This window comes from Nesoenas mayeri (genome assembly GCF_963082525.1).
Source record: "Nesoenas mayeri genome assembly, chromosome: 14".
NCBI lineage: Eukaryota > Metazoa > Chordata > Aves > Columbiformes > Columbidae > Nesoenas > Nesoenas mayeri.
Genome location: NC_137556.1, coordinates 17,963,438 through 17,990,331, shown reverse-complemented (window position 1 = coordinate 17,990,331; position 26,894 = coordinate 17,963,438). Strand labels below are relative to the sequence as shown.

The window sequence follows — 26,894 nt, the reverse complement described above, 5'->3', positions numbered from 1 at the left end:
TGCAAATGCCAGCGCAGGCACTGCCGGCACCAACACAGCACTGCATGCTGGGCAGCAGATGGGCTCTTCAGCACCGTGCTGAGCATCCTGCTGCCCGAGTGCCCCCGCCAGCTGCACCCACTGCAGCCCCCGCACATAGGACAGGCTCTATATGGCCATTTCAGAAATGGAACAGACCACAGGCACGTCCTTGAAAGTTTTATCTGCCATGGTGACCTTCTAGCATGGGCAGCTACTGTCCCAGCTGCACCAGAGCTCTGCAAGGAAGAAGCCCTGAGCACACAAGAGCTTTCCCCATCCTACTGGTGCAAATGTTCTCACACAAGAACTGCAGGTGCACAGGGTGGATAAGAGTGCCCATGAGCTCTGATCGGGCCCCACATGGCCCTACTTGATCACACCACTTGGTATGGACCCGGTGAGGGGTACATATGGGCAAACGCCCTTGTCACCTCTCCCTTTTGTACCTGTGGAACACAAGGGAGAGCTGAGAATCACTTATTCCTTTCAAATTGTACAATTAATTAGCTGAACAAAGTTGCATGTAGCATGTTTTCAGATAGTCTTGGAGCCTGACTTCTCTTTCAGATCCGCAGATGAGGTTCGCTGTTCAACAGCTTGTTTCCCTTTGCTCCATAAGCTATTATCAGTCGTCTGAGCTTCATTTAGAGGTTAGCAGTGCTGAGAAGGTGGCCCCATTCCCTTGGCTCAGAGCCATACAGTGCTGTATGCTTCTTTTTATGCATTGGTATTCAGTGTCTTCTCGATGAGCTGACTCAACTCTAACCCTGGCTTAGTTAGCTCTTGGTTGGTTTGGCACCAAAGTTGTTTCAAGGGAAATGGCAAGTGCACATGCTTGAGAGGTAGCACTATTGCACCATTGCATCAGTTCAAGCCTCTTGTGAAATGTTTTTGTGATTGTGCCAGTTGACCTAAGAAAAGTCATGACCTCCTGTTAGAAGCTTACTCTGACAGCACCTTGCTTATATCTTTAGGCTACCATGGCTGTTACTGAAACACAAGCGCGAGCCCTCAGGAGACACGAGTTTGTCAAATGTCTACACACATGTAAATGTAACAAACTTAATACTACTCCTCTTGAAGTCACATCTCTGTGCTGCATTGAAGCTGTATAAAGCCACTCCTGTTAAGCCTTTCTTTAGGGACAAAGATATGACATTTAATGTGTAAAGTACTTCGGCTAAACTAGATTTCCCAAAATTTGCAGGATCATTTGTGCCCATAATCACCTAAAATAAAAGCTATTAGTGCTTTTACTTAAGTGCTTCTTAATCCTTGTTTCTGTTTTGCACTACTAGCAAAGGAGAAATTTTTATTTTCCATAGTTTGAAAGGAACCTTCTTTTTACATTTTTTTTCCATGCCTTCATCATTTTTTGCGTTTTGGTACTGGAGGTATTGCTGTTTGTACATGCTTTTTGAATTGGCTACAGACAGGCGGTGTGTGTGATAATCCATAAAGATGTAGCCTCTGTTATATAAATGCTTGAGAACTTAGAATCATAGAATAGTTTGTGTTGGAAGGGACCTTCAAACTCATCTGGTCCAACCAGGGACATCTTCAGCCAGATCAGGTTGGTCAGAGCCCCATCCAACTTCTAAGAAAGCATTTCTTAATTGTATTTGTATTATTTGTCCTATTATTTACATACTTGTGTTGCTATACATCAGGGTGGAAGTACCAAATACAATGACTACATAGGAGCTGTTAATAAAACTTCTAAAGCCTGAAATTTAAGAAGCAAATGGTTTTGAACCTTGAGATTCTGAGTGTAAGGGTGTGTGTACGGACAGTCACAGGGACTCTATGGAAAATCTGGTCTTAAGTAACTTTGCCAAAGACACACAGGACCTGTGCCAGGACCACACGACCCCCCGTCCCTTCCCCTCCTGTGCCACCTGCCTGATCCATCCGCACCAGGCACAGGGCATTGCTCTCACAATCGTGTATCTGCAGAGGATGCAAACAATCCCTAAAGTGGCAGAGGCTGCCCCGGCACGACCCTGCCAACAGCACCGCTTCCAAAATACCTGCCGTCTGCTGCAACCCAGGGCGTCCCAAAATCTATTTATATCCATCCTCCGCAACATGTGCGGTGGCACAATTTCAAGAAAGCCAGAAGCAAGATTTGCTCTTCTTGCAAATTGATTTCAGTGCTTGTATGATGGTTGTGATGAGACTCCTCAGACGTGGGTACAACTGTCCAGGCAGTGGGGACAAGGCGGGGACAGCCCTGGGGCTGTAGAGACCTGTTAATGTCACAAGCAGGGCTGGGAATAGAGCCCCAGGCTAGATCCAATAAAGGACTTAGGAACCTAAACCCCATTGCAAATCACAACCCATCCAGCACTGGTTAACCCCAGCAGCTCCTGCCCCATCAACTGCCCATCCTGAGGTTCCCAGGTTCTCCAGCACTGCAGGAAAAGTGCCCAGAAACACCCCAACGCCTCCCAGCTGCTGCTCCTGGCTCTGGACACTGCCCCACCACACTGGTGGGATCTGGGGATGGGGAAAGAGAAAGCACAAGGAAGTGACAAATCCTTTTTTTTTTTTTTTTTAATTGTAATATTCTGGTGGTTTGAACTCTGTTTTGAAATTGGAGGCCCAGGTTCAACTCCCTGTTTGACATGGCAATGTCAGCGTCACATTTTCCACCTCCCAAAACACTCTTTCCTCCCCTCCTACCACTCCAAGCAATGGGCTGCACTGGACAGCAGCTCCTCCTGTCCGAGCCGTGTCTCCGTGCCTCAGATGGCAGGAACACGTGTAAGGAACAGCTCACCCTGACAATCATCCCCAGAGGATGGGGAGATAGTTTCAGAGCCTCTTCCTTTCTTCTGGTGTTAGAGAGGGAGTGAACAGACATGAACTCACGTGGTGGACTTCACTGGCCCCTGTGTTACAGCTACACCTCGGTGACAGGGGGAAAACCAAAGCCCTACATCCCCTTAATGCCCTGTGGGATCACAAAATCACAGAGTGTTTCAGATGGAGAGGGACACAAAGTACTCAGCCTGACAAAGGTGGGAAGGTCCAACACGCCTCTCAAACAGGGCCAAGCTTCCAGCTGGCTCCAGCTTTGTATTAGATCCTCAGGGCTCTGAGCAGCCACAGTTTGGGTAGGAGATTTCTCCATCTCTCTGGCCTCCTGTCCCAGTGTTTCACAACCATCGGGTGAAAAATGTTTCCTAATATCTACTTTGAATTTTTCTTGTTGCAACACATGCCCGTTGACCCTCATCCTTTCACTGTGCAGCTCTGAAGACAGCAATGAGACCCTTCTAACTCTCACACCTCCAAGCAGAAGGAGCTCTCAGCCCCTTGTCCCCTGCCACAGGCTCCAGACCTCTGATCATTTTGGTGGCTCCCATTTGGCCGTGTCTTTGTTGCAGTGGGGAGCCCAAAAACTGGGCACAGTGCTCCAGATATGGTCCAATAAATGCCAAATTGAGGGCAACCATCTCTTCTCCTGACCTGCTGGCTACAATCTTACCAGTAAAACCCAGTATGCACTGAGTTTCCATCACTGCAGGGGCACACTGGTGACTCGGTTCAACCTGCTGGCACCCAGGTCCTTTTCTGCAAATCTACAGCCCCCAGCGTTCCTGAATTTTACACAAACAGCCCCAAAGCCGTGTGCCTGCTCCCCATGATGCCATGCAGAAAAGCTATTTTAGAAATGCCTTAGCATTGCAAAAAATGGTATTGAGCTCACTTCTCTAAGCAGGAAATTCAAGTGCCTCAATTACTTGCAGTGCAATCATCCAGAATTCAAAGGCATGGGAAAAAAACACCCAAAAATAACTTATTGCATTGGAAAAAGCACACAGCTGATGAGCAGATCTGGCTGTCTTCCACAGCTATAGAACAGAGTTGTGAATCAGAGCTGTGAATCACCGGTTCAATAGCGAGCAGCCTGTCCTGCCCTGCTCCCCCTGCCCGGGGTGGGCAGACCAGGACCCCCCCTTTCAGCCCTGCTCCCTGTTCAGCGCAGCCTTAACCACTGCCCGGAATGGGAGGGCTGGTTCCTATGGAAATGACTGCAAGGACTCACTGTTTTTAATACAAATGCCATTGACTGAATAATTTGCTTTTTTTTTTTTCCTAAAAACCCATCCCCCACACAATGGATTTTTTCTTCCCCTGTTCAAATCTACTCCACACTTCAAAGCTCAGCAAAGAGCTGGCTTGCATTTTCGGGAACGCTTCCAGCTAGGAACAGAGGGAAGGAAGCAAACCCACGCTTGAGATAAACCTGGGGATACAGCAGCTTAGGGGGCTTAGGACATGGTGGGGAGAACAGTGCAGGGGCTGTAAGGGCTTCCTGAGCAGCACAGGGTGGACCCAGGTGCTCTGCTGACTGACTATTTTATGACATCCCCAGCCACCACATCCCTTTTAACCTCCATTTCGAGCACAGAATTATTCATTTCCTTGCGGGGTTGCTATGGAGCTCGTCACTATGGCAGCCGAAGACCTTGCAAACATTTATTTGCACAACTGCCCGGTGGATTCCTGAAAAATTGTTTTCCTTGCTCTGCAGCTGGAAACATGAGCCATAGCAGCACCACAACAAATTGAAGAAATGTATTGGTGCCAGAGTGGTGCTGGCAGAGCCCCAGGGGCTGAAGGGGACAGCCCAGCACCCCATGGGCAAGACCCGGGCACCTCGTGGGTGCCTGGCAGGGCTGCGGGCAGCACTTGGCCTGAGGATGTTCCCTCATCATCCTCCCTCCGCTCTCATTTGGGGCTTTCTGGCTCCTCCAACAGCAGCCCTCCAGCCAGCACCGCTGCCACCCCACAGTCCTGGCTGCTCTCAGGCTTTGAGGACGTGGCTGGGATTTGTTTCTCCTCCCAGCATCTTCTCCTTTCTCTCCCATTGTCTCCCCAGCTCCGGCTGCTGCTCCCACTCTCCCATCACCTCCCCCAGAAGCTCCTTACCCTGCCCTCCCCTTCCCACCAAGCTCCCAGGGCTGGGATGTATCTTACAGCCCATTCCTCCAGCCCCATTCCTGGGCATCCTCCAGTCCCCTCAGGCTGCCCCCAAAGCCTGACCCCCACTGAACTGCTATTTCTTCTGCCAGCTTCCTCCAAGCCCTCCCTGCCACCTCCTACACACAGCCCCAGCCAGCGGCAGCAGCAGACATAAAATCTCAGCCTGCGCCCTTCCAGGCTGGCAAAGTGACAGGCAATAGGGGATGGATCCATCCCTGCTGATGCTGAGCCTCCTCCACGCTTGGGGTGGGCTGGGGACACAGCACCACGTCTGGGGGGACAGCTCCAGGGCCAGCATCTCTCTGTCCTGCCACCCGCGCCAGCCTCCCACAGCCACAGCCCATCACCCTCCCGCCTCCTCCAGCCTCAAAAAAAAAAAAGAACCAGCTCCAAAACTGCCACAATTTCCTGCTTTCTTTCTCCCTTCCTTCACAGAGGATGCTGCCGGCCCTTCCCCCACACTCCTCGCATTCTCTGCCGCTTCTGTAATGCAATTACAGGGGCTGGAGAGGGGCTGGACGAGGCTCAGCTTTCAGATCATGACTTTGCAAAGATGGGATTGAAAAATGTTAGCAGGCAAGCGGGGGGGAAGATTTGAAGGCTCCCAAAGCACCAGCGAGTCATTACTCCCAGCCAGTGGAGTCGCTGGGATGCTGCTTGGCCAGGCAGAGGCAGAACAAAAGGCCACCGTGTCTCTAAAAGTGGGACCAGTGGTAGTGTCCCCCTCCTCGAGGACTTTTCTAGTCGTCCTGGATGAGTCAGAGCTGAGACTAGTGATTATTTCACCCAGCCCATCCTGCCGCCACCCAGGCCCCAAATACGCCGGGAAGGGTATTTTGAGAAATTCTTTGGAAAGTTGTTGTGTATTTGTCAGACCCTGCACCCCCACAGCCGGCCATGGCATGTGCTCAGCTGCACAGGAAGCAGGTGGAGAGAGAAACGTAAACTAATACACATAGCACCTGCTAAATTACCTAAAATAGCATTTCTATACATAATGCTGTGATGACGAAGCTCCTGGTATTCTGGGGGCTTTCCAGAATGAGAAACATGTTGCATCACAGGGATATTTCCCTTTCTCCACAAAAGACTCTCCAGCTTTTGTCCCACCTGGCAGGATCCGGATGGCTCAGACTTCAAGGGCCGTGACAAATGCAGATAAAAGGATTATTGGCCCAAGATGGTCAATAAGGGAAGAAAACATTCAGTTGAAGAAGGCCACGTGATCTAAAAAGATGCTAAAATGCTGGGTTTGCTGAAATGTGGGCTGTCAATAGACAAAAGGGGGAACTCTGCAAGCAGGAGTGCTCGCAGGCACCGTGCACAGCACAGGTGACCAACTTTGTGGTCTCCAGGCTATGAAAGGGCAAGTGGGGTGGGACCAGGATGTACCGTGACAAAACCTTCAGCTTCCAGCCCCAGTATCAGCTCCACAGGATGAGGGGAAAGGAGAGCAGTTATCCAGAGACAGCTCCTGCTCCCAGTGTCAAAACAGCTCCTGCCTGTCTTGGCACCCCAAATCCTCTCCAAAATTGCACCATGGGGCCACAGCGCATGCTCAGAGCAAAGTCAGGCTCTGAGCAGCCTCATAATGCTTTAAAGAAGCATTTTCTCTGCAGCATTTAATAGGAAAACACAATCATAGAATCATTTAGCTTGAAAAAGACCATAAGATCGAGTCCAGCTGTAAACCCAACGCTGCCAAGACTATCTCTAAATCACGTCCTTAAGAACCTCATCTGCACATCTTTTAAACCCCTCCAGGGATGGTGACTCCACCACTGCCCTGAGCAGCCTGTTCCAATGCCCCACAGCCCTTTCCATTAAGAAATTTTTACTAATATCCAATTGGAACCTCCCCTGGTGCAACTTGAGGCCGTTTCCTCTGCTCCTGGTGCTTGTTCCTGGGGAGAAGAGCCCGACCCCCCTGGCTCCAAGCTCCTTTCAGGCAGTTCAGAGAAGGTCTCCCCTCAGCTCCTGTTCTCCAGCTGAACCCCCTAGCTCTCTCAACCGCTCCCATCACACTTGTGCTCCAGCCCCTCACCAGCTTTGCTGCTCTTCTTTCGACATGCTCTGCAGCCGAGAAAGTCAATAGTGTCCTGGGCTGCATCACCAGCAGCATGGCCAGCAGGTTGAGGGAGGTGATTCTGTCCCTCTACTCAGCTCTCATGACACAGCCCAGGGCACAGCATCCAGCTCTGGGTCCTCAGCACAGGACACACATGGCCCTGCTGGAGAGGGGCCAGAGGAGCCACAGAAATGATCTGAGGCTGGAACTGCTCTGCTGGGAGGACAGGCTGAGAGAGCTGGGGTGTTCAGCTGGAGAAGAGAAGCTCCGGGGAGACCTTATTGCACCTTTTAGTAAATAAAGAGGCTTATAAGAAAGAGAAAGACTTTCTACCAGGGCCTGTCATGACAGGACAAGGGGCAACAGTCTTAAACTGAAAGACGGGAGGGTAACATTGGACATAAGGAAGAAACGTTTTACAATGAGGATGGTGAAGCACTGGGACAGGCTGCCCAGATTAGCTACGGAAGCCCCATCGCCAGAAATGTCCAAGGCCAGGCTGGACGGGGCTCTGAGCAACCTGATCTGGGTGAATAAGTCCCTGCCCATGGTAGGGCATTAGACTGGATGAGCTTTGAAGGTCCTTGCCAACCCAAACAGTTCTGTGAATCTGTGATGCTATGAAAAGAGGCCAGAAGAGCCACGGTGGAGCTTGAGAGGGATGGAAGTATCACAGCCCCAGGGACCTGGCTCTGCAACCCAGCCCTGAAGGGCAGGGACAGGACTGCTGCAGCTTGATCAGCATCTCTGTGTGCCCCTTTTCACATGTTTTCTATGAAAGAGTGAACAGAAGCTAAATCTGTCAGTGTTTACCTTTACATCCCCACTGGTGCATCTGTGCTTGTGCCTTGTGGCACTTGCTACTATGTCCACTATAACATTACACAAACCTGCAATGTAAATTCCTACGGGGTTACAACACCCGCAGACACCCCTGTGTCTGCTGGGTTAGCAAGTATTTTTTTTTTTTTTAGGAAGGACATGCTCAAGCCTGTGTCTGTGGCCAGTTGTCTTCTTGCCGTGTATACACCCCCGTGCCGTGTAAGCCCATGAATGTCTGCGTCTCCCTCTGCCTTTGTCCTCTGGTTCCAGCTGCTGCGTCCTCCAGGATGGCCGCCCAGATACACACATATGGTGTCCCCTTGGCAAAGACATGTCCTGGTACGCCAAGGTGCTGCTGTCACGCTGGCCAGAGGAGGGTCAGATTGGACATTAGGAAACATTTCTTCCCCAAAGGGCTGTTGGGCATTGGAACAAGCTGCCCAGGGCAGTGGTGGAGTCACCATCCCTGAAGGGGTTGAACAGACACAGAGATGAAGTCCTCAGGGACATGGGTTAGTGCCAGTGTTGGCTTAACAGTTGGACTCGATGATCTCGAGGGTCTCTTCCAACCTAAATGATTTTATGATTCTACAACCACCCGAAACACACAGCAGAAGCCCCTCAAGCTGCAGTCACCCTTCAGCAGTGTGTCTGCACACTCTGAACCCCAAGAACACACCTGAGAGCATTTAAGGACTACTCTTGGGACCACTCCTCATCCCACACCACACACAGGCAGGCTGCTACTAGCCCTGTGTGTCCAATTCTTAGAGCTCAGGTGTGAAAATGAAACAAAGAATGAAAAAAAACCCCACTCCTTTCCTTCATAGGTCTCCTATGGGCACTGCTGCAAACCCTTTCTACTGCACTCCCCTTCCTCCCTTTGCACAGCTGGGGTAGTACAGTCAGATGGGGCAGCTGGGATGCTGTTTAATGGGCGAGTGAAGCGAACATCATTACTGGCTGTGTTCGCCCTGGGAGAGGGAGTCTGGCTGGCAACAGCGCTAGAAAGTATTAACACAGGGAGATACAGGATTGGAGAAAATAAATGGAGGGGGGATGCGAAATGGCAATCTATATCTTCTTCGCATGTTTTGCTCCTCCCTCCACTCCCAACTGGGGATTTCCACATTGCTTCCCACTTCATTGTGAGTCCCCTGACACCGTCTCTTGGCTGACTTCTGCCTGCGATCCTCTTCCAGCCTATCCTCATGGCTGAGATTGTCCCCACTCCTCCCACGAGCTGCCCAGGACATACCAGCTCTTCCCATCCCAGGTTGTCTCACCCTCCCGTGCCCACCTGTGAGCAACACAGAGCCCTCCCCACCCCTCCAGGAAGGAAATCCTGACTTGAGCCCAGTGTTTTCCTGAATAAACCATCCCACAGAGATCAGAACAAAGGGCTACCAGGATCAGGCAAGTACCAGGAGTGTGCAGGGTACAGGCCCAGGCTCTGTTCCTTTGGCAATTAGTTAAACAGCAACAAGATGGGTCCCTCGTACGAGCCCCGGTCCCTGTATTGTCCTCCATACACACCCCCCAGGGAAACCCCACGCTGATCCCACAGGGATGTCCTGCAGCGCTGCTGGACTTTGTGTCTGGGACAATTCATCACTGTAATCTCCAAAACAGCCACTGATCTGATTAGTCTGGGAATGACATCTGCTGCTCCGTATCATTCTGTAGTAATTTACATTTGCCCAGAGACAGCGAGGATGCTTTATTTTTTTTAGAAAACACAAACATCATTTAATTCATTAATCTATCCTCCTGTTTCTACCAAACAAGACTGAGAATCGTTCTACTCAGGTCTGACTCCCCACCACATTTTCAGAGGATATTGTCTGAGCTCTTATTTCCTGAGCATGTGCACCAGAGCTCTTCTGTGTTTCAGAACAAAGAAAAATTCTCTTTGTTGTCCTGTAACTGTGCTGTGAATGCAGCGACGTGCAAGACTGAGAGGCAGTCCCAGGTTATTGAGCTCACCCTGGGTTTGCCTGGTTCCAGGTGCTCAGAAACGTGTGGGATTTGTTTCAGTGGGCAGGGCTACACTAAGAAAAGACAAGATTGTTCCCTTCTCCAGCTCCCATGAAGACAGCAAAGGAGGAATCACAATGTGGTTTAAGCATGCTTCCTGGCTCAGGATCCATGCCGAACTCCCTCCGGGATCAATTCAAACCACCAGTCAAAGCTGCCTTGTCTTTATTGCTATTTAATTTGCGTCAGGCAAATGCAGTTAAGAGCACATCCCTTCTTTTCTTCTCAGTTAAGAGGCAGCCTGTGCTCCCCAAGCAGAGCCCTGCAGTTCAGGGAGCTCATGGTGCTGGAGAGTTTCTGCCCTTGCACCCTCCGGTATCACCAACCAGTGCCCGGGGAATTCACACACCAGACACTGAAACGCGGGGAAGAGCACAACAGAGAGCAGCTTGCTTTCCAGGATTTGCCTGTTTGATCAGCAGTGACATGGCAGGGCTGGGCACTGAACATATGATAGTACTTTCTATTTCTACCCTTTGGCATCATAACACATGTTTAGAATAAAGACATTTAATTTAAAACAGGATAAAAGAAACCAAAAAATGAAAATAAAGAAGAGCTGTTTCATTGCAAATGTGGAATTTGCACACAGGTAGGTGGGGAAAACCAGCACGAATGAAAATCCATTGAGTTAGTTCAGTACCAGCCTGTGCTTGGGCAAAACCCCTCTCCAAACCAGGGGGCCAGCCCATCCTGTGGGAACCCCTGCCACGAGAGGCACTGACATGAACTGCTGGTGGCTGTTTCAGGGACAACCATGGGCACCAAGGTCACACATGTACCTCATGTACCAGAACCAACATGTCACGCCAGTTCAGCTCCCCATGGACAGTCTGAGGTTGCCTTTCCCCTTGCCCTCTTCCCACCCCACACACTGCTGCTCCCACTCAGGCACTGGGAAGGGGCTGGAGCTTGTAAAAAGCATCAGACAGGAGCTGGAGTGGTCCCTGTCACTGAGTTAAGTTGCTCTGCAGTGCATCAGCTCTGTGCCTTGAAGAGCTCTGGCACAATGCGAGAAGAGGGAGCAATAGCGCTTGCTCCATTTACTCACTTCTCGTAATAAAACTGTTATAGCAGCTTTGGTGCACTTCTGTATTAACAGGGCTTTGTTAATCGTCATTTGAACTAGAGCATAAATGGTTAGAAAGATTTTTCTTGATTAAAACATTGTCAGTGACAGAGAATTCAACAGAGTTCTGAGAAAACTTCCAGCAATGGTCTTGTTGTTAAAGTCCATGGCTGGTGTCTAGTGGGAACACTTTATATGCTTTAAATCTAACCCTCACTTCATTTTGCCTTTGTCAGCCAGAAGAGCCTAGTAACAAAGTTAAATTGCTGCAACAAATTAACTATAGGAGATGCTTAATTTTCTGTTAAGCTATTGAGTCAGTCCTAAGGAAAGACTGAGACACAACCAGATGGTGCAGACATTTAACTGCAACCTCCAACACCAAAATCCAGGACCCGATGAGCCCTGTGGCATCATATAAACCTCCACCGAAGCCTCCTGAGTGGCCACCAGCAATGACAAAGCACAGAAGAGTGAGCTCCTCTCTTTTACACGGAGACGTAGCACCTTATCCCACCAGCCAAGGAAGCACAGCATCCAAATTTACTCCCGATTGCTTCAAGAACACAATCCTTGGGTATGCCCCCCAAAATACACGTATAAATTATCCTGGAGCCAGTCTCCTCATATACAATAATCTCTGGTTGAAGTATCTAAAGAGGAAGGTGGACTCCCAGTTTAAGTCCTTTCTTAACCTGATGGTACTCAAGGGAGTTCACCCCCTGAAGAGGATCCTTGTGCCTGTATGAACCAGGTGAAGGGTGCCTGCTCAACATCTTCTTGTCAATGCTTCCTCACTGTGTACCAAGAAAACCAAATTTCATTGGGCCAGAGGCAAGAGAGTGCAGAGTCTCCCTCGGGAGGCAGGTCTCTGCTCTGCTGCCAGGGCTTCTCATCTTTTTGGCATCACATGAAAACTGGAAAAAATTCAGCCATGGTTTTGAGAGCAAGAGCAGACCTTAGGAGACCTCCTTCCTATGAGTCTCCTCACTCATTAGGTTTAATTTCTTCTGTAGCCTCAAGTGGAAGCACACAGGGCACTCCTCACCTGGACAATCTAATGAATCACCCTGTGCTGGAGATGGCACTTCCCAAGGAATTCAAGAAAGGTTCCGAACTCCCCAACAAATGAAGTTAGATCCAGGGTTCCTAACCCTGATTCAGCCAGATTAGTCCATAGGGGAAAGCACATAGAGTGGCATTTCACAGAATCATAGAATCATTTAGGTTGGAAAACACCCTCAAGATCACCAAGTCCAACCATAACCTAACTCTAGCACTAAACCATGTTCCTAAGAACCCCATCTCCATGTCTTTTAAACACCTCCAGGGATGGTGACTCAACCACTTCCCTGGTCACACTGTTTCAATGCTTCACAACTCTTTCCATAAAGAAATTTTTCCTAATATCCAATCTGAACCTTCCCTGGTGCAACTTGAAGCCATTTCCTCTTATCCTAAAGGGACCTTGTCCCATGGGTGACCTGCTCCTGCTGAGTTAGATGTGGCTGGGACATGTTTCTTCAAACGGGCCTTTGGGGACCTGAGGCTCATCTACCCAGCTTCTGGCTGCCATGGGGGCTTATGTAGTGGTTTGGTACTAGGTGCTCCTGCCAAGGCAAGAAATGCACTTCAACAGCGCAGAGCTCGAGGCTCCACGACTGGTGAAGGGGCTCACACAGTGATTCCCAGTGGCCACCACACAAGGGGAAGAATCAAGTTTTTGGACTCAGAATCTAGTCTAAATGCTCAAAATATGCTTTAAAGAAGCAGCCTTTCTCTATGAAGCATATTTTACAGTCCTTTAACGATCTCACAACTTCACTTGGAGCTCCCCCCAGTTCCTGGCTGTCCCCCTGGAGCTGTAGACACCAAAGGCAGACACACTATTGCAAACAACAGCTGTCACACCAGCATCAAACAGAGCTGACACAGCAGCAGCCCTATTTCTGACTCTTTGGTTGGACAATTCTACGAATGACAGGGAACACCCATCCTCAGAGCTGCCAGCCAAGGACTTTCCAGCTCTGAAAGTGGCACACAAAGGAGAGACACCTTCACCAGACACATATATGGAGAAAGAGGCACTTACCCACTTGTTCCAGGTCTCTGAGTCTGAGAGAAGCGCCAGTCTGTGTTAGGCTGAGCTTGCTGCAGAGAAAACAGAAGAGTTTTAATACCTCCATTCTTGCCTTTGAAAATGAAAGTGAACTGATCCTGGATTATTTCAGTCTGGAATATCAGTGTGTTCTTTCCAAGTAAAGAAAATCAATTAGAACAAAAAAAAGCTTCCCCTCACCACCCCCCCCCCCCCCCCCCCCGCCCCTTTCCTGCATATTTCTGAACCAGCATGAATACTAAAAAGCATGACAAAAACCATTCAGTGAATAATCTTCCAAAGCAGCTCAGGAAACCAGGCTGTGAAAGAAATGAAGCATGAAATAAATTGATAAGGGCATCAATTCAGCAGGAGCACTGGTAGCAAAGGAAGGAGTGTGGAGGAGGGAGAGGGTGGGGGTGGCAGATTTAATTGATACTAAGAAAGATGCTTTTAATGCCAGAAGGTAAAACGATAACAGATCTTCCTAATCTGTCCTTCTTCTGTCCTGAAAAAGCCCTGCCTGAGATCACACATCGTATTTGAATGACTTTTCCTAGATGTTGAGGCCTCAGAGCATTACAATATTTTTCTGTCGACAGAGGAAAGAACAAACTTCCGACAGCAAAAGAAAAATGCATTATTTGTCTAGGATACACAATAAACTTCAGACACAGCAGCACACTTTGTAACTTCATTAGTAAGCCCCCATATCGCTTTCTGCCCGTGTTATTTTACCATCAGACAATGGACATTTTGTAAATAAGGAAGGACATGAAGCAGGCTTGTATATTCCTGTTTGAATCACGCTTTTGTGAAGAGCACTAACTAGCAGAACTGTTTGCTGCCTGGAAGACACATACTTCCGAAAATCTTAATCTTCTTAATTAACTCCAGAATAATAACATACTACCTGGAAAGGACAACATTTCTCTCTGCTACCTTAGGAATGAGCAGTTCACAGTCCATACAGTGGAACAGCAATTTTATAGGATTATTCTGCTTGTACATGCAATTACTAAGGAAAAGTGAAGACGGGTAAAGCTGACCTAGATTTTTATTTAGTAGATGTGATTTCACTAATTTATCCACAGCTTTGATGATTCTCATGAAAGAATATATTAGAATAAATTAATCCCCTAAAACAGAGGCCCCACTGGTACCCATGCTGCACACAAATTAAGCTGTTTAAATACTTGCCCTCCAGATTTCAGATACACATTTTTGCACACGCTGACACACAATCCGGCACTAGATAAGCCCTTCCCAATCTATTTTTTGAATTCCTGTTGTAATTATCACTTTCCAATTTAGGGCAGGCATTTATGACACAAAATTACTTGACTTTTTATATCCCAGTTACAAAAGCTACAGCTAAATACAGTCACCTACATCCGTATTTAGATGTCTGAATACAAGTGGCTAAAGTTTTCAAAGCACGCCGCTGCCTACGTCTCTGCAAGCCCAAGGGCACGTAAGGTCACCAGATCTTTCTGAAAAATGTCACAATGTTCAGTGCTGAATGGTGCGTTCGGTCCCTTGCTCGAAAGGGCTAAGCTGGAAAATTATCCCTTTTAACACTTAGAGAGTCGAGAAATGAGGAATTTCTACCACACACCTCTAAAACAGAGCAAAAGAAATACCGAAAATTTTGATTTCAGATAACCTCCTACTGCCTCCCGGTTTGTATGCCACGCAGAATAAAGGGGTTAAACAGAATCAAGAAGTTAAACACCCAAGACCCATGTTCATGACCGTGCTAAGAATTACTTTAAAAATAAAAGAGTACAAACGGGGCCAAGGGAAAACTTTCCACTTCTATGAACACTTTGATTTCATATCGCCGCCTTCCCCCACCTCCAGCAAGCCGAGCCAAAACTTTCACCTGCCACCTTCCAGGAGGTGACAGTGACACACATCCCCTGAAGCCACCTTCTTAGGCAGAAGGACAGCCAAAGAACAGCCAGTTGGCCTGGATATTACAGACCATTGCGCTTAAGGGACAGGACAGTAAGAAAGACCCATCTCTTACCCCATCACAGGGACTCGCTAAGGTGCTGGTCACCTGCTCATAGGCAGCCATGGTCTCCGCAGTGCTCGAATGGCTGAAAGGTTTTACAAAGAGGAAATCGCTTTGGTCGGACATGGGCGAGAAACACGAGGTGTAATTCTGTGCCTGGGAGGTCAAGCCCGCTCCTCCCACGTCCAGGTACTTGATGAAGCCATCTGGCTTCATCTGCCCGCGGAAATGGGAGGCCGGCTTGCGGCCAGTCCCTCGGCAGCAATCGGTGAAGGTCCAGCTGGCAGTGCCAGCTTTGAGACATCGGGCAGCCGCCAGAGCAAACATCACACAGGACACGAGGGAAATGGACACCAAGGAGATGATAAGGTAAAGCGTTAGGTTAGTATCCTTGGGAGAAGATTTAGGGAGGTCCAAGGACTTGGCGAAGTCCTGCACACTGTTTTCCTCTGGAGAAATGACTATTACCACTGAGGCCGAGAGAGACGGTGTGCCATTGTCCCTCACTTCGACCACCAGCCTGTGGGGATCTTCTGACTCCTTGAGAGCCTGTGCAACCCTTATCTCTCCAGAGCGGCGTTCCACTTGGAAAGGCAAAGCCTCAGTGGTCTCCTGCAGCTGGTAGGACAGCCAGGCATTATGGCCACTATCAGCATCAACAGCTACAATTTTGGTGACCAGATAGCCAGGTTCTACCAAGGCTGGGATGGTTTGGTGGAAGGCAGAGCCCTTGGGGACAGACGGGTAGACAATGGTGGGGGCATTGTCATTCTCATCCAGGATGAACACATGGACCACAGCAGTGCTACTCAGTGCAGGAGACCCAGCATCCTTCACCTCCACAGGCACCTGGAACACCTTATCCTGCTCATAATCCAAAGCCCGCACAGTGTAGATGGTGCCATTGTCCTGGTCTATCCGGAAGTAGGTTGAGATGGGTACATCCTGCATCCCGTTGTCCAGGATGGAGTAAGACAGCTTGGCGTTGCTACCCTCATCAGGATCAGATGCTGACACTGAAAAGACAGAAGTTCCAGGAAGGGCATTTTCCTGAATGTGAGCTGTATCAAAAGGGCTGGAGAAATTTGGCGCATTGTCATTCACATCAGCAATTCGGAGGTAAAAGGTTTTTTGTGTGGCCCTCTGTGGGGACCCTGAATCCACAGCCCTCACCGTGATATTGTATCCACTGGCCTTCTCTCGATCAAGGGGACCATTTGTAACCAGCGAGAAATGCTCTTTAAAAGATGACACCAGCTTAAATGGGAGCTCTTTTGCTATCTGCAGACGGACCTGCCCATTGTCACCAGAATCGCTGTCCTTCACACCAATGAGGGCAATCACTGTTCCTGGGGTTGCGTCTTCCTGCACCGGGCTGGAGAGAGAGGTCAGCACGATCTCCGGGCTGTTATCATTGATATCGATTAATTCCACCCGCAGGTGACAGTGTCCTTCCATGGCTGGGGATCCCTTGTCCCTGGCTCGAACCGCAATCTCGTAAGCACTGGATTCCTCATAATCCAGTGGAGCTTTGGTTCTGATCTCCCCTGTCCGGGGATCTAAGGAGAACAGCTTGGTGAATTTACCAGGTGAGTTATTGCTAATTTTGAAAGAATATTCCACATCCCCATTGGGACCTTCATCCAGGTCAGTGACATTCAACTTGGTGACCAGAGTGCCCACTGGCACGTTCTCCTCCAGATGTACCTTGGATATGGGTGGGTCGCAGACAGGAGGGTTGTCATTTGCATCCAGGACATGGATGGTAACCTTGGCAGTGCCAGATTTCACTGGATTCCCCCCATCCAGGGCTGTCAGTGTTAGGTGATGAACAGCCACTTTCTCTCTATCCAGTGCTTTTTCAAGTACAATCTCAGGCATTTTAACACCATCTCCTCTCACGTTGATACTCAGGGCAAAATGCTCGCTGAGGCTGAGCTCATAGGTGGAGATGGAGTTGGAGCCCATATCCGGGTCTTCTGCTACCTCCAGAGGTAGCCGAGTCCCAGGGTTGGCTACCTCAGTGATCTCCAAGACCACCTCCGGCTTGGGAAACTGAGGCGCATTGTCGTTGACATCCAGGACATCCACCTCGACGCGGTGGAGCTGGAGGGGATTCTCCATGACGAGTTGGAGGTGCAGGGCGCACGTGGGGTTCTGCCCGCACAGCGCCTCACGGTCCAGCCTGCTGTCGAGGAGCAGCACACCTGCTGCTAGGTTCACCTGGAAGTGCCGCTGCCCACCCTCGCTCACCAGGCGCAGGTTACGGGTGACCAAGCTCCGCACCTCCACCCCCAGGTCCTTGGCCAGGTCGCCCACCGGGGAGCCCGGCTCTCGGTCCTCGGGCACGGAGTAGCGGAGCTGGGCGCTGCTGAGAGCCGGCAGGCAGGAGAGGGCTGCGAGCAGCAGCGGGAGGTGCCATGGCCAACTCCGGCCCCCAAGCATCCCGCGCCGGGTGTGCGAGCGGAGCAGCGCGGAGCGGAGCGGCGGCAGCTCCGCGCAGCCTCCCCCGCCTCCCCTGCCCCGCTGCCGGTCCCGGGAGCCGCCGCCGCGCCGGAGCCCCCGCGCCCCGGGGGGTGGGGGGGCAGGTCCGAAAGGGTTGCGCAGAGAGGAAACCGCCGCCGGAGCCGGACAGAGAGGGATGGAGGGGGCGGGGGAGGGCGATCGCAAACCGGCCGGCTGAGCCGCTCCTCGGCACGCAAAGGCACACAAAGTCGGCGAGCAGAGGGGATGGACCGAGTGACAGTTCTACGTCTCTCCACAGCCCCCTCCTCCTCCTCCTCCTCCTTTTTCTCTCTCTCCCTCCTCCTCCTCCTCTCCCTCCTCCGCCGCCTTCCCCAAAATACGCACGGCGTAGCGCCCCCGCCCCGCCGCCGCCACTCCGCCCCCTCAGCGCCGGGAGGGCGCCAGGGACTCCCGGCAGCGGGAACCCCCGCCCCGCCCGGCTGCTGGGAGCGGGGACCGGCGAGCACCCCCTCCCCAAAGCCGGCTTGGGGGGGCCACAGCCCGAGCCGGTTGGGTGCCGGGGCTGCGGTCAGGCGAGGGGACACGCTCCCGAGCTCACCTCGCTGCACAGGGTGGCATCCGGCGGGTTGGCACCAGCTGGACCCACCGAGGGTTTCACAAACATGAACTCGCTGATGTCCGACACCGGCGAAAAGCAGGAGCGGTAACGCGGGGCAGGGGGTGCCGTGGCTGTCACCTGGACGCCCATCACCATGTCCCCTTGCTTAGGTTCGTAGTGCAAGTGCCCAAAAATGTGACTGGGAGGGGGCTGAAGCGTGTTCACGCTTTCCACGCAGCAGCCCTGGTTGGCAGGCGCAGAGCCCCGCCGGAGGCACCTCACACCCAGTGCTGCCAGTCCCACCAGCGAGACAGTGGAGATGAGCACTAGGGACACAATCAGACAAAGCGTAATTGTGGGCAAGCCCCCACCATCGGTGGCCCGAGTCTCAGAACCCAGTAAGGCCTCTGGGCCCTTCTCCTCCACCAGCACCACCAGCGTGATGGCTGTGGAGAGCGGGGGCTCCCCAGCATCCCGGACCACCACGAGCAGTTCATGCGCAGAAGCATCCGACTCCTGCAGGGCTCGCATGATCCGGATCTCCCCAGAGCGCAGGGCCACACTGAAAAGCCCTGGATCTGTGGCTTCCACAAGGTGGTAGGAAAGCCAAGCATTACGCCCCGAGTCCGCGTCTATCGCCACCACCTTAGTGATGAGAGCAAGAGGGGTGGTAGAGGGAGAGATTCGGAACTGGGCAGCAGAGTCCTCCCCGGCCCTGGGGAAATGCACCCGTGGGGCATTGTCATTCTGGTCCACTATAAAAATATGAACCAGGGTCCTGTTCCTCAGGGCCGGGGAGCCACCATCAGAGACCTCCACGTGGAACTGGAGATAGGTGGTTTGCTCATAGTCAAAGGGGAGTTTGGCAGAGACCTGCCCACTTGTGGGATGTATGGAGAGGTAGCGCGTTGGATCCAGGCCGGGATCTGTCCCACCAGCTCGCAGGATAGAATAAGAGAGGCGGGAGTTCTGCTCCGAGTCAGGGTCAGCAGCAGAGACTGTAACCAGCACGCTGCCCACCGGGTTGTTTTCTGCCACCAGCACTTCATAGGACGCCTGCTCAAATTGGGGTGCGTTGTCATTGACATCTGCCACGGTGATTGGCAAGATGGTGTGGCGGGAGAGCGGAGGACTGCCCAGGTCCGAAGCAGAGATGGTGACGTTGTAGTAGGCAACATGCTCCCGGTCCAAATGGGTGCTGGTTAGCAGTGAGTACTGGTGTTCATAGTCCTTACGCAGCTGGAAGGGAAGATCTGGAGACACGTGACACTGGACCTTGCCCTGGTCACCGGAGTCCCTGTCTCTGACGTGTACCACAGCCACCACTGTGCCTGGGGGTGCATCCTCGCTCAGGGAGCTGGAGAAGGAGGTGAGAATGACCTCAGGGGCATTGTCGTTCACATCAGTGATTTCCACCACCACACTGCAGTGTTCCTCCATTGTGGGTGACCCCATATCCTTGGCCTCCACTTCGATCTCGTACACTGTTGCCTCCTCGAAGTCAAGGTTGCCCTGGACACGGATCTCTCCACTTTGCTCATCGATGGCAAAGATCTGGCGTAAGGCAGCTGAGTTGTGGCTGCTGAGGGAGTAGCGGATGTCTCCGTTGGGCCCTTCATCCACATCGGTGGCATTTAACTTCACCACGAGGGTGCCCAGCGGCGAGTTCTCCACCAAGCGGGCTCCATACGATGGTCTGTCAAAGACCGGGTGGTTGTCGTTGGCATCCAGGACCTGAATAGTGATATGTGTCTTGCTGGACTGGGGAGGAGAGCCACCATCTTCAGCAGTCAGGACCAGGTGGTGGAAAGCTCTGAGTTCCCGGTCCAGGGCCCTCTCCAGCACCAGTTCAGGGAACTTCCCTCCATCTGTACGTGCCTTCACGTTGAGGTTGAAGTTGTCATTGGCGCTCAGGTGATAGGTCTGCAGGGTGTTGGTGCCCACGTCAGGGTCCTGAGCAGGCTGGATGGGGAAGCGGGCACCCAGTGATGCCAGCTCGTAGATGCGCAAGGATACCTCATCACTGGGGAACTCCGGAGGGTTGTCATTGATATCCAGGATCTCCACCTCGATACGGTAAAACTCTACTGGGTTCTCAATTGCAAGCTTCAGGTGGAGGAAGCAGCGGGGGTTCTGCCCACAGAGCTGCTCCCTGTCTATCCGCTCACTGACCATTATAATGCCGGTGTTCACATTGACTGAGAAGTACTGGGAATCCGAATCCGATAGTACCTGTAGATTAGCTGCCGCCAGTTTCGTCACATCAGTGCCCAGGTCCTTCGCGATATTGCCCACGAAGGCGCCCCGGGTGAGCTCCTCTGGGATGCTGTACCGGATCTGAGCAGAGGAGCTGTGCAAGAACAAACAGAAAGAGAAGACACGCGGCAGTCCCAGGGACCGGCCCGCCGTCCCTGCCCTCGGCATCCTTGCCGGGTGGGCGGCCGGGGAGCGATGCCCTCCGCGCTCCGGGGCCGCGCTCAGCGCTCGCCGCTCCCATTCATTGTTTGGGGCGGACGCGGTTCGACAGGGGCGGGGGACGCCGGGGCTCCGCGCAGCCGCCTCACTATTGGCTCCGAGCCCCGCCCCGTTCCTCCAATCGCCGCGCTCCTTTCCCAGGACAGCAACACCGGCGCCAATGGCAACCCGTCGGCGGTTGCCGCGCGGCGCGAACCTGCGGCGCTTTCCCGAGCGACGGCGGCGGCTCCGCGCCCCCCGCGCCCCCCGCGCCGCGGCGGGAGAGCAGGAGCGGCCTCGGGGGGAAGGCGCGGTCCGGCCGCCCAGCCAGCCCCCGCAACGGCACCGCCTTCCCTGCCCTTAGGCGCTCACCTGGCCGGGGTGCCGCAGCGTACCGGTAGCAGGGAGGAAAGCCCCAGTTTCCCTCGGGAGGGTGGCGGGGCGCGGGCAGGGCCGGAGGAAGGTGAAGTCGCTCGGGTCGGAACCGGGGGAGAAACAAGTGCTGTAGCACTGGGACTGGGAGTCGGTGGGTCGCAAGGTGACCTCCATGTACTTAAGGGTGCCGTCGGAGCTGAGCTGGAGCTTAGGGCTGGAGTGCTTGAAGAAGTCCCGGGAGGGCGACTCACTGAGCCAGCAACAGCAGCAGGGTGAGGTGGCAGCACGGCCTCTGCGCCGGAGGCACCGGGCGGCCAGGAGGGTGACGGTGGCAAGTGCCACGGTGCTGACAGCTGCCAGCGCGATGATCAGGTAGAGGGTCAGGTCTGGCTTCTCCTTGGCACCAGCCAAGAAATCCCGAGGCTTGTAGCTCTCCTCCAGGGCTGCCTCTTCCAGGGCCACAGTGATGGTGACAGTGGTGGAGAGCGGTGGGTCGCCATTGTCCGTCACCTGGACAATGAGCTGCTGCGTTCCCATGTCAGTGTCCTGGAGGGCACGAGCCGTCCGCACCTCCCCAGTGTACAGTGACATGTGGAACAAGGAGGGGTCAGTGGACTGTGGCAGCAGCTGGTACGAGAGCCAGGCGTTGTACCCAGCATCCTCATCCACTGCTGTCACCTTGGTAACCAGGTAGCCCGGTGGGGCAGACAGTGGGACCCTCTGGGGTGCCAGGTTGTCACTGTCACTAGCAGGGTGCAGGATAGTGGGGGGGTGGTCATTCTGGTCCAGCACGAAGATGTAGACAGTAACATTGGCATGGAGTGGGGGGGACCCCGAGTCCCGCACAGCTACAGAGACTGGTAGAACCTGCAGCAGCTCAAAGTCAAAGGTGCGCTGAGCATAAAGGTTGCCATTTTCAGGGTTGATGTGGACAAAGGAAGAGGTGGGGGCACTCTGCACTTGGCCACTTTCTATGGAGTAAACAAGTCGGGAATTATCCCCATCATCTGGGTCTAAGGCAGAGACAGTGCACAGCAGGGTGCCAGGTGGGCTGTTCTCTGGGAGGAAGGCATCATAGGAGGGCTGCAAGAAGCACGGGGGATTGTCGTTCACATCAGATACATTGAGGAGCAGTGTGAGTGTCGTGGTGAGGGTGGGAGACCCACCATCCTGGGCAATCAGCTCCACTACATACTGTGAGGTGGTCTCTCGGTCCAGGCTCTTCTGGGTGACCAGGGAGAAGTGGTTCTGAAGGGACCTGACAGTGAAAGGCACATCAGGGGAGATTTTCAAGCTCACATCCCCGTTGACCCCTGAGTCTCGGTCCCGTACATTCAAGAGCCCCACGACAGTCTCTGGTGGGGTGTCTTCCGGCACTGGGTTCAGCAGGGAGGTGAGAAGCACCTCTGGGGGGTTGTCATTGGCATCCTGTACTTCCACTTGTAGCACGCAGTGGCCCTCCATCTCTGGGACCCCACCATCGTGGGCTCGCACGTAGATCTCATAGAAAGGAGACTCCTCAAAGTCCAGGACCCCACTCACCCGGACCTCACCATTGTGGGGATCCAGGGTAAAGAGCTTTCGGACCGAGTCAGAAGTGTGAACCCCGAAGGAGTACTGTGTCTCCCCATTTGGGCCCTCATCAGGGTCAGACGCGTTAAGCCGGAGAAGCAGGGCCCCCACAGGTGTGTTTTCTGGGATCTGCACCTTGTACGTGGCACGGCCAAAAGTGGGTGCATTGTCATTGACATCCAGGACCAGGACTGTTATCTGTCCTGTGCCCGAGCGGGCTGGGCTTCCCCCATCCATGGCTGTCAGCACCAGCTGCATTTCTGGCTGCTCTTCCCGGTCCAGGGAACGCTCTAGCACCAGCTCCGGGAAGAGTTTGCCATCCTGCTGCTGCTTGACATCCAGGGAGAAATGGGAGTTGGGGCTTAGTCGGTAGGAGCCCACAGCATTGGTGCCCACATCAGGGTCCTGGGCACTCTCCAGGGGAAAGCGCGCAGCCACTGTGGCAGACTCAGCGATGCGCAGGGTGCGGTGAGCAGTGGGGAAGCTCGGGGGGTTGTCGTTCAGGTCCAGGATCTCAACTTCCAGGCGGAAGAGCTGCAGGGGGTTCTCTGTCACCACCTGCACCGACAGCACGCAGCTGGCAGCCGCTCCGCACAGACGCTCCCGGTCCAGCTGCTGGCTCACCACCAGTGTGCCGCTGTCCAGGTGCACAGCAAAGTAGCGCAGGCTCTCCTCCGAGCCCAGGCGCAGCCTGCGACCCGGCAGCTCCTCCACCTTCAAGCCCAGGTCCCGGGCCACGTTCCCCACCACAGTTCCCACCTCCGACTCCTCAACCACTGAGTAGCGGATCTGCCCGGCGACCCAGCCCCAGCCACAGAGCGAAAACAAACTCAGTACTTGCCATTTCCAGGCAGGTCGCTGGAGGCTGACACTCTCCATGTCCACGCGCGTCTGGCCTGGGACACGGCAGGAGCTGGGAAGCCGCGAAAAAATCCCTGTGTCTCTCTTGCACGGCTTGGAAAACAGCTCTGGGGCTCCGGCAGGCTGCAGCTCCGGCTGTCAGCCTCTGAGCAGAGGGGGTGGGTTGGGGGAGGGGAACTGAATCACAGCCCCAGCGCGGAGGTGGAAGTGGAGGGGAGAAGCAGATTTCCCCCTCCCCGTGCTTCAGATCAGCATGCAATTGGCCGAGAGCTCCAGCCCCTCTCGGCCAGCAGTGGCTCCCAGGCGGTGGGGGAAGCGGGGCCTGAGCCGGCATCAGCGGGGCTGCCACCCCCGGCCTCCCCTCCGCCAGCCTGAATCACTTGCTCTGACAGCTCGCTTCCCGTTCGCAGGGAAACTGCACGTCCTGGCAGCCTGGAAGTTAGGTACAAACCCTCCCTGTGCGCTCCCCCTTCCACAATGGTGGCTTCACATCGTGCCCATAGACAAAGGGCAGCTGTCATGAATGCAGGCCAAAGGACTTTTCATGCCTGATGAAAAGGTGCTTGTTAGAGCCCTGAGGTGCCAGGGGCTCTTCTCCCACCCCTTTCTCCTCCCCAGCTAATGCTTTGGCCACTGCCTGCACTCCATAAGTGCCTCTCTAAGTGAGGCATCACTACCACCAGTGCTGCCATCAGCCAAGAGAGCTCGCACTAAGACGGGGATGCCCACCCCTGCCGGCCCCCCACGGCTGTTAAACCAGAAGGTGTGAAGGCAGAGATGAGTGAGCCATTCAAAGCTGGAATGCAATTGCTGTCCATGCACACCCCTTTTCGACCCCAGGACAACCTTCATGGTACACAAGTCACTGCAGATGCACGGAGCCAAAGAACAAGCCCACTATACCACCACCAGAATGCAACATCAGGTCAGGACATCAGACTAAGAAGGAGGTCCAAGCCTTCCACCTGGCAGACACACATACTGAATTTCTATAGCAGACACAGCTTTGCAGTGGAGCGATCTCCTGGAGGACAAAAGCAGGGATCTCAGTCTCCCCAGGGAGAAGCAGAACCATAATTTACCCCTCTCCCTGCCCCAGAGGGTGCAGGCAAGCTGTAAGGTGTTAGCTCAGTTCACATCCCTGCACAAGCTTCACACAATCATGTCCTGGAGTCCTGTCCTAAGCACACTCAAGGCCACCCTGACCTCCCTTGGGTACATACAGACACTGTGGGGCTAATGTGGTGTGGCAGGCAGGGGAGCCAGCTCCTATTGGGGACCCTGCCTGTCCCCACCACTCAGACACCAAGGGGACCTGACGGAACAGCCGGGAAAAGCTGGGGGCACCCATGGCTGGCAGGGTGGACAGCGACAGGGACACAGTCCTTCTGGGCGAGAACAGAATCGGTGCAGTTGCTGCAATCAAGATGCCATCCTCCCCTCTGCAGCCCCCCCCCCCCCCCCCCCCCCCCCCCCATTCCACAAGCCATCGGTCGGGTCCATGGTGTTACCAGTCAGGGTGAGACAGAGCAAGGAACCTCACGATTGGCACAGAACACCCCCTGGGTCCCACCTACTCCCTGCTCCAGAGGAGGGGAGAACACATTCTTAAAGGGCCAACCCAGAAAAATGCTGAACAAGTGGATTCCCCAGCATCCAGACACGGACACCTGTTTGTACATACTCATTCCCTGAGGGTATCTGACGGTGCCACCAGCAGGAAACTGTTACAGTAACCCTGACTCTGGGATGTGCCCTGTCCTCGTCTCAGGCAGGGCCCCGGACAGCACAGCTGGGTGACAGACATTGTCACTGGGAACGTGGGGTGCTGCACCCCTGGGAACAGGTTTGGTGCTGCTGCAGTGCCTCAGCAGAAGCTTCCTGTGAAGCCCACCTGACCTAGAGAACCTGCTGAGTATCCCAAGGTAGCTCAGTCACCAAGGGGCTGGAGCAAGGAACAGGCTTCACACGGGGGATCCTGCTGTTGCTTGGATCTGCCAGAGCCTGGGATGGAGACAGTGGCAAGGCAGGAAGGGTATGGGGTGTCTAGAATGGAGAAGGAGACGTCCCTGTTCCAGAGGGCCAGAGCACACTCTGAGGACAAGCTCCAACCCAAACAACCCAGGGAGCTGAGGGATCACTGGAGATCCTGTCCTCATGGCAGGACACACCACCTGCCATATATTGGGCCAGCACCACCCCCACTGCACTGGTTTACGGGTCTGGCTGTTGCCCTGCAGAGCAAAGAAGTGTCAATCCTTTGCAGGTCTGACATGGTCTGTGGCACTGGGCTGGATCTTCTTTCATCACAAAGACTGAAAATCCTGGGCTCAGTGCCTGTTTTTTCACTGCCAGTACCTTTCCAGCATAGTGCTGGGGAGCAGGAGAGAGCCATGGCTAGAGCTGGGGCTTACCCATTATCATCTCCTTCCATCCTCACACTCAAACCATTCACAACCCCCACCCCCAGAGGCATCTTGCCAAGATCATTTGGTGGGGGGGACATCATTGTCCCCAGCTGTAGCACAACCAGCATAATGCAGAGGAACACTTGCTCCTGCAGCTGCTGCAGCCATTCCCACCTGCCACAGATCAGAAGTGCTGAGTCTGAGCAGCGACGCAAGAGAGAGAAGAGAAAAAAAAAAAAAAAAAGGCATAAAATAATTCTGGGCGGTTTCTGCCTCCGCTTGTGATTTGGTCAGAGCAAGCAGGCGGCACACGCAGCCCCACACCCATCCACAGCTTCCGCTGCACCTCACTTCCTCCTGCTCTGAGAAACCGGTCACTCCTATCTATGCCCACCCGGGAAGGGACACTTTACCAGCACCAACTGCCTTGGAAACCGATCAGATCCTCCCCCCCACCTACTCTGCTGGATCTGCTACACAGTGTCACCTCTGAGGATCGACGCGTTCCTGTAATTGAAAGCTCTAAAATTAAGCTGCACGATTCTCACCGGGGAAGACGCAGAGGAGCTGCCTGCCATGCGCAAACGCTTTCCTCACTGCAGTTTGCTCAGTCAGGACATTAGACATCACCCAGAGATGGCATATTACAGATCATGCAGGGCTTGTAATAGGATTGTTAAAACAACACCTGGGTGGAGGACTTACCATCCTGCTCAGAGCCACAGACCAGCTCGGTGGATGCTGCAAGCAGCTGGGGTAGCCTGCAACCTTACCCCCCACACACCCTGAAGTGAACATCACTGCAAAACTTCCACAGAAACAAACCAGGAACCATCAGGAATCAAACATGAAATAAGACATGGACAGGAGTGACTGCTCTCTGTCAAACGGAGGAACCAGCATCATCCTGCAGCTTTGCATATTACACCATGGGAAGCAATGCCCTCGTCCCTCATTGGCAGCTGGTGGCTCCCAGCCCCATGTGCACCACCACCTCCTCAGCCCACACTGGGGCACGATGCAGAGGGAC

General features: G+C 53.3%; 1 protein-coding gene across 3 annotated transcripts in view; it reads right to left on the bottom strand.

The window, feature by feature from the left end:
* LOC308045895 (protocadherin gamma-C3-like) overlaps window positions 1-26,894 on the bottom strand; it is a gene marked incomplete at both ends in the record, with an annotated part of 64,310 nt that overhangs the window by 7,890 nt on the left and 29,526 nt on the right. For all 3 annotated transcript variants that reach the window (XM_080353431.1, XM_080353432.1, XM_080353430.1), the window contains one exon: window positions 13,105-13,163. In XM_080353431.1, the coding sequence (XP_080209557.1) occupies window positions 13,105-13,163 (59 nt within the window). The remainder of the gene's footprint in view (window positions 1-13,104; window positions 13,164-26,894) is intronic.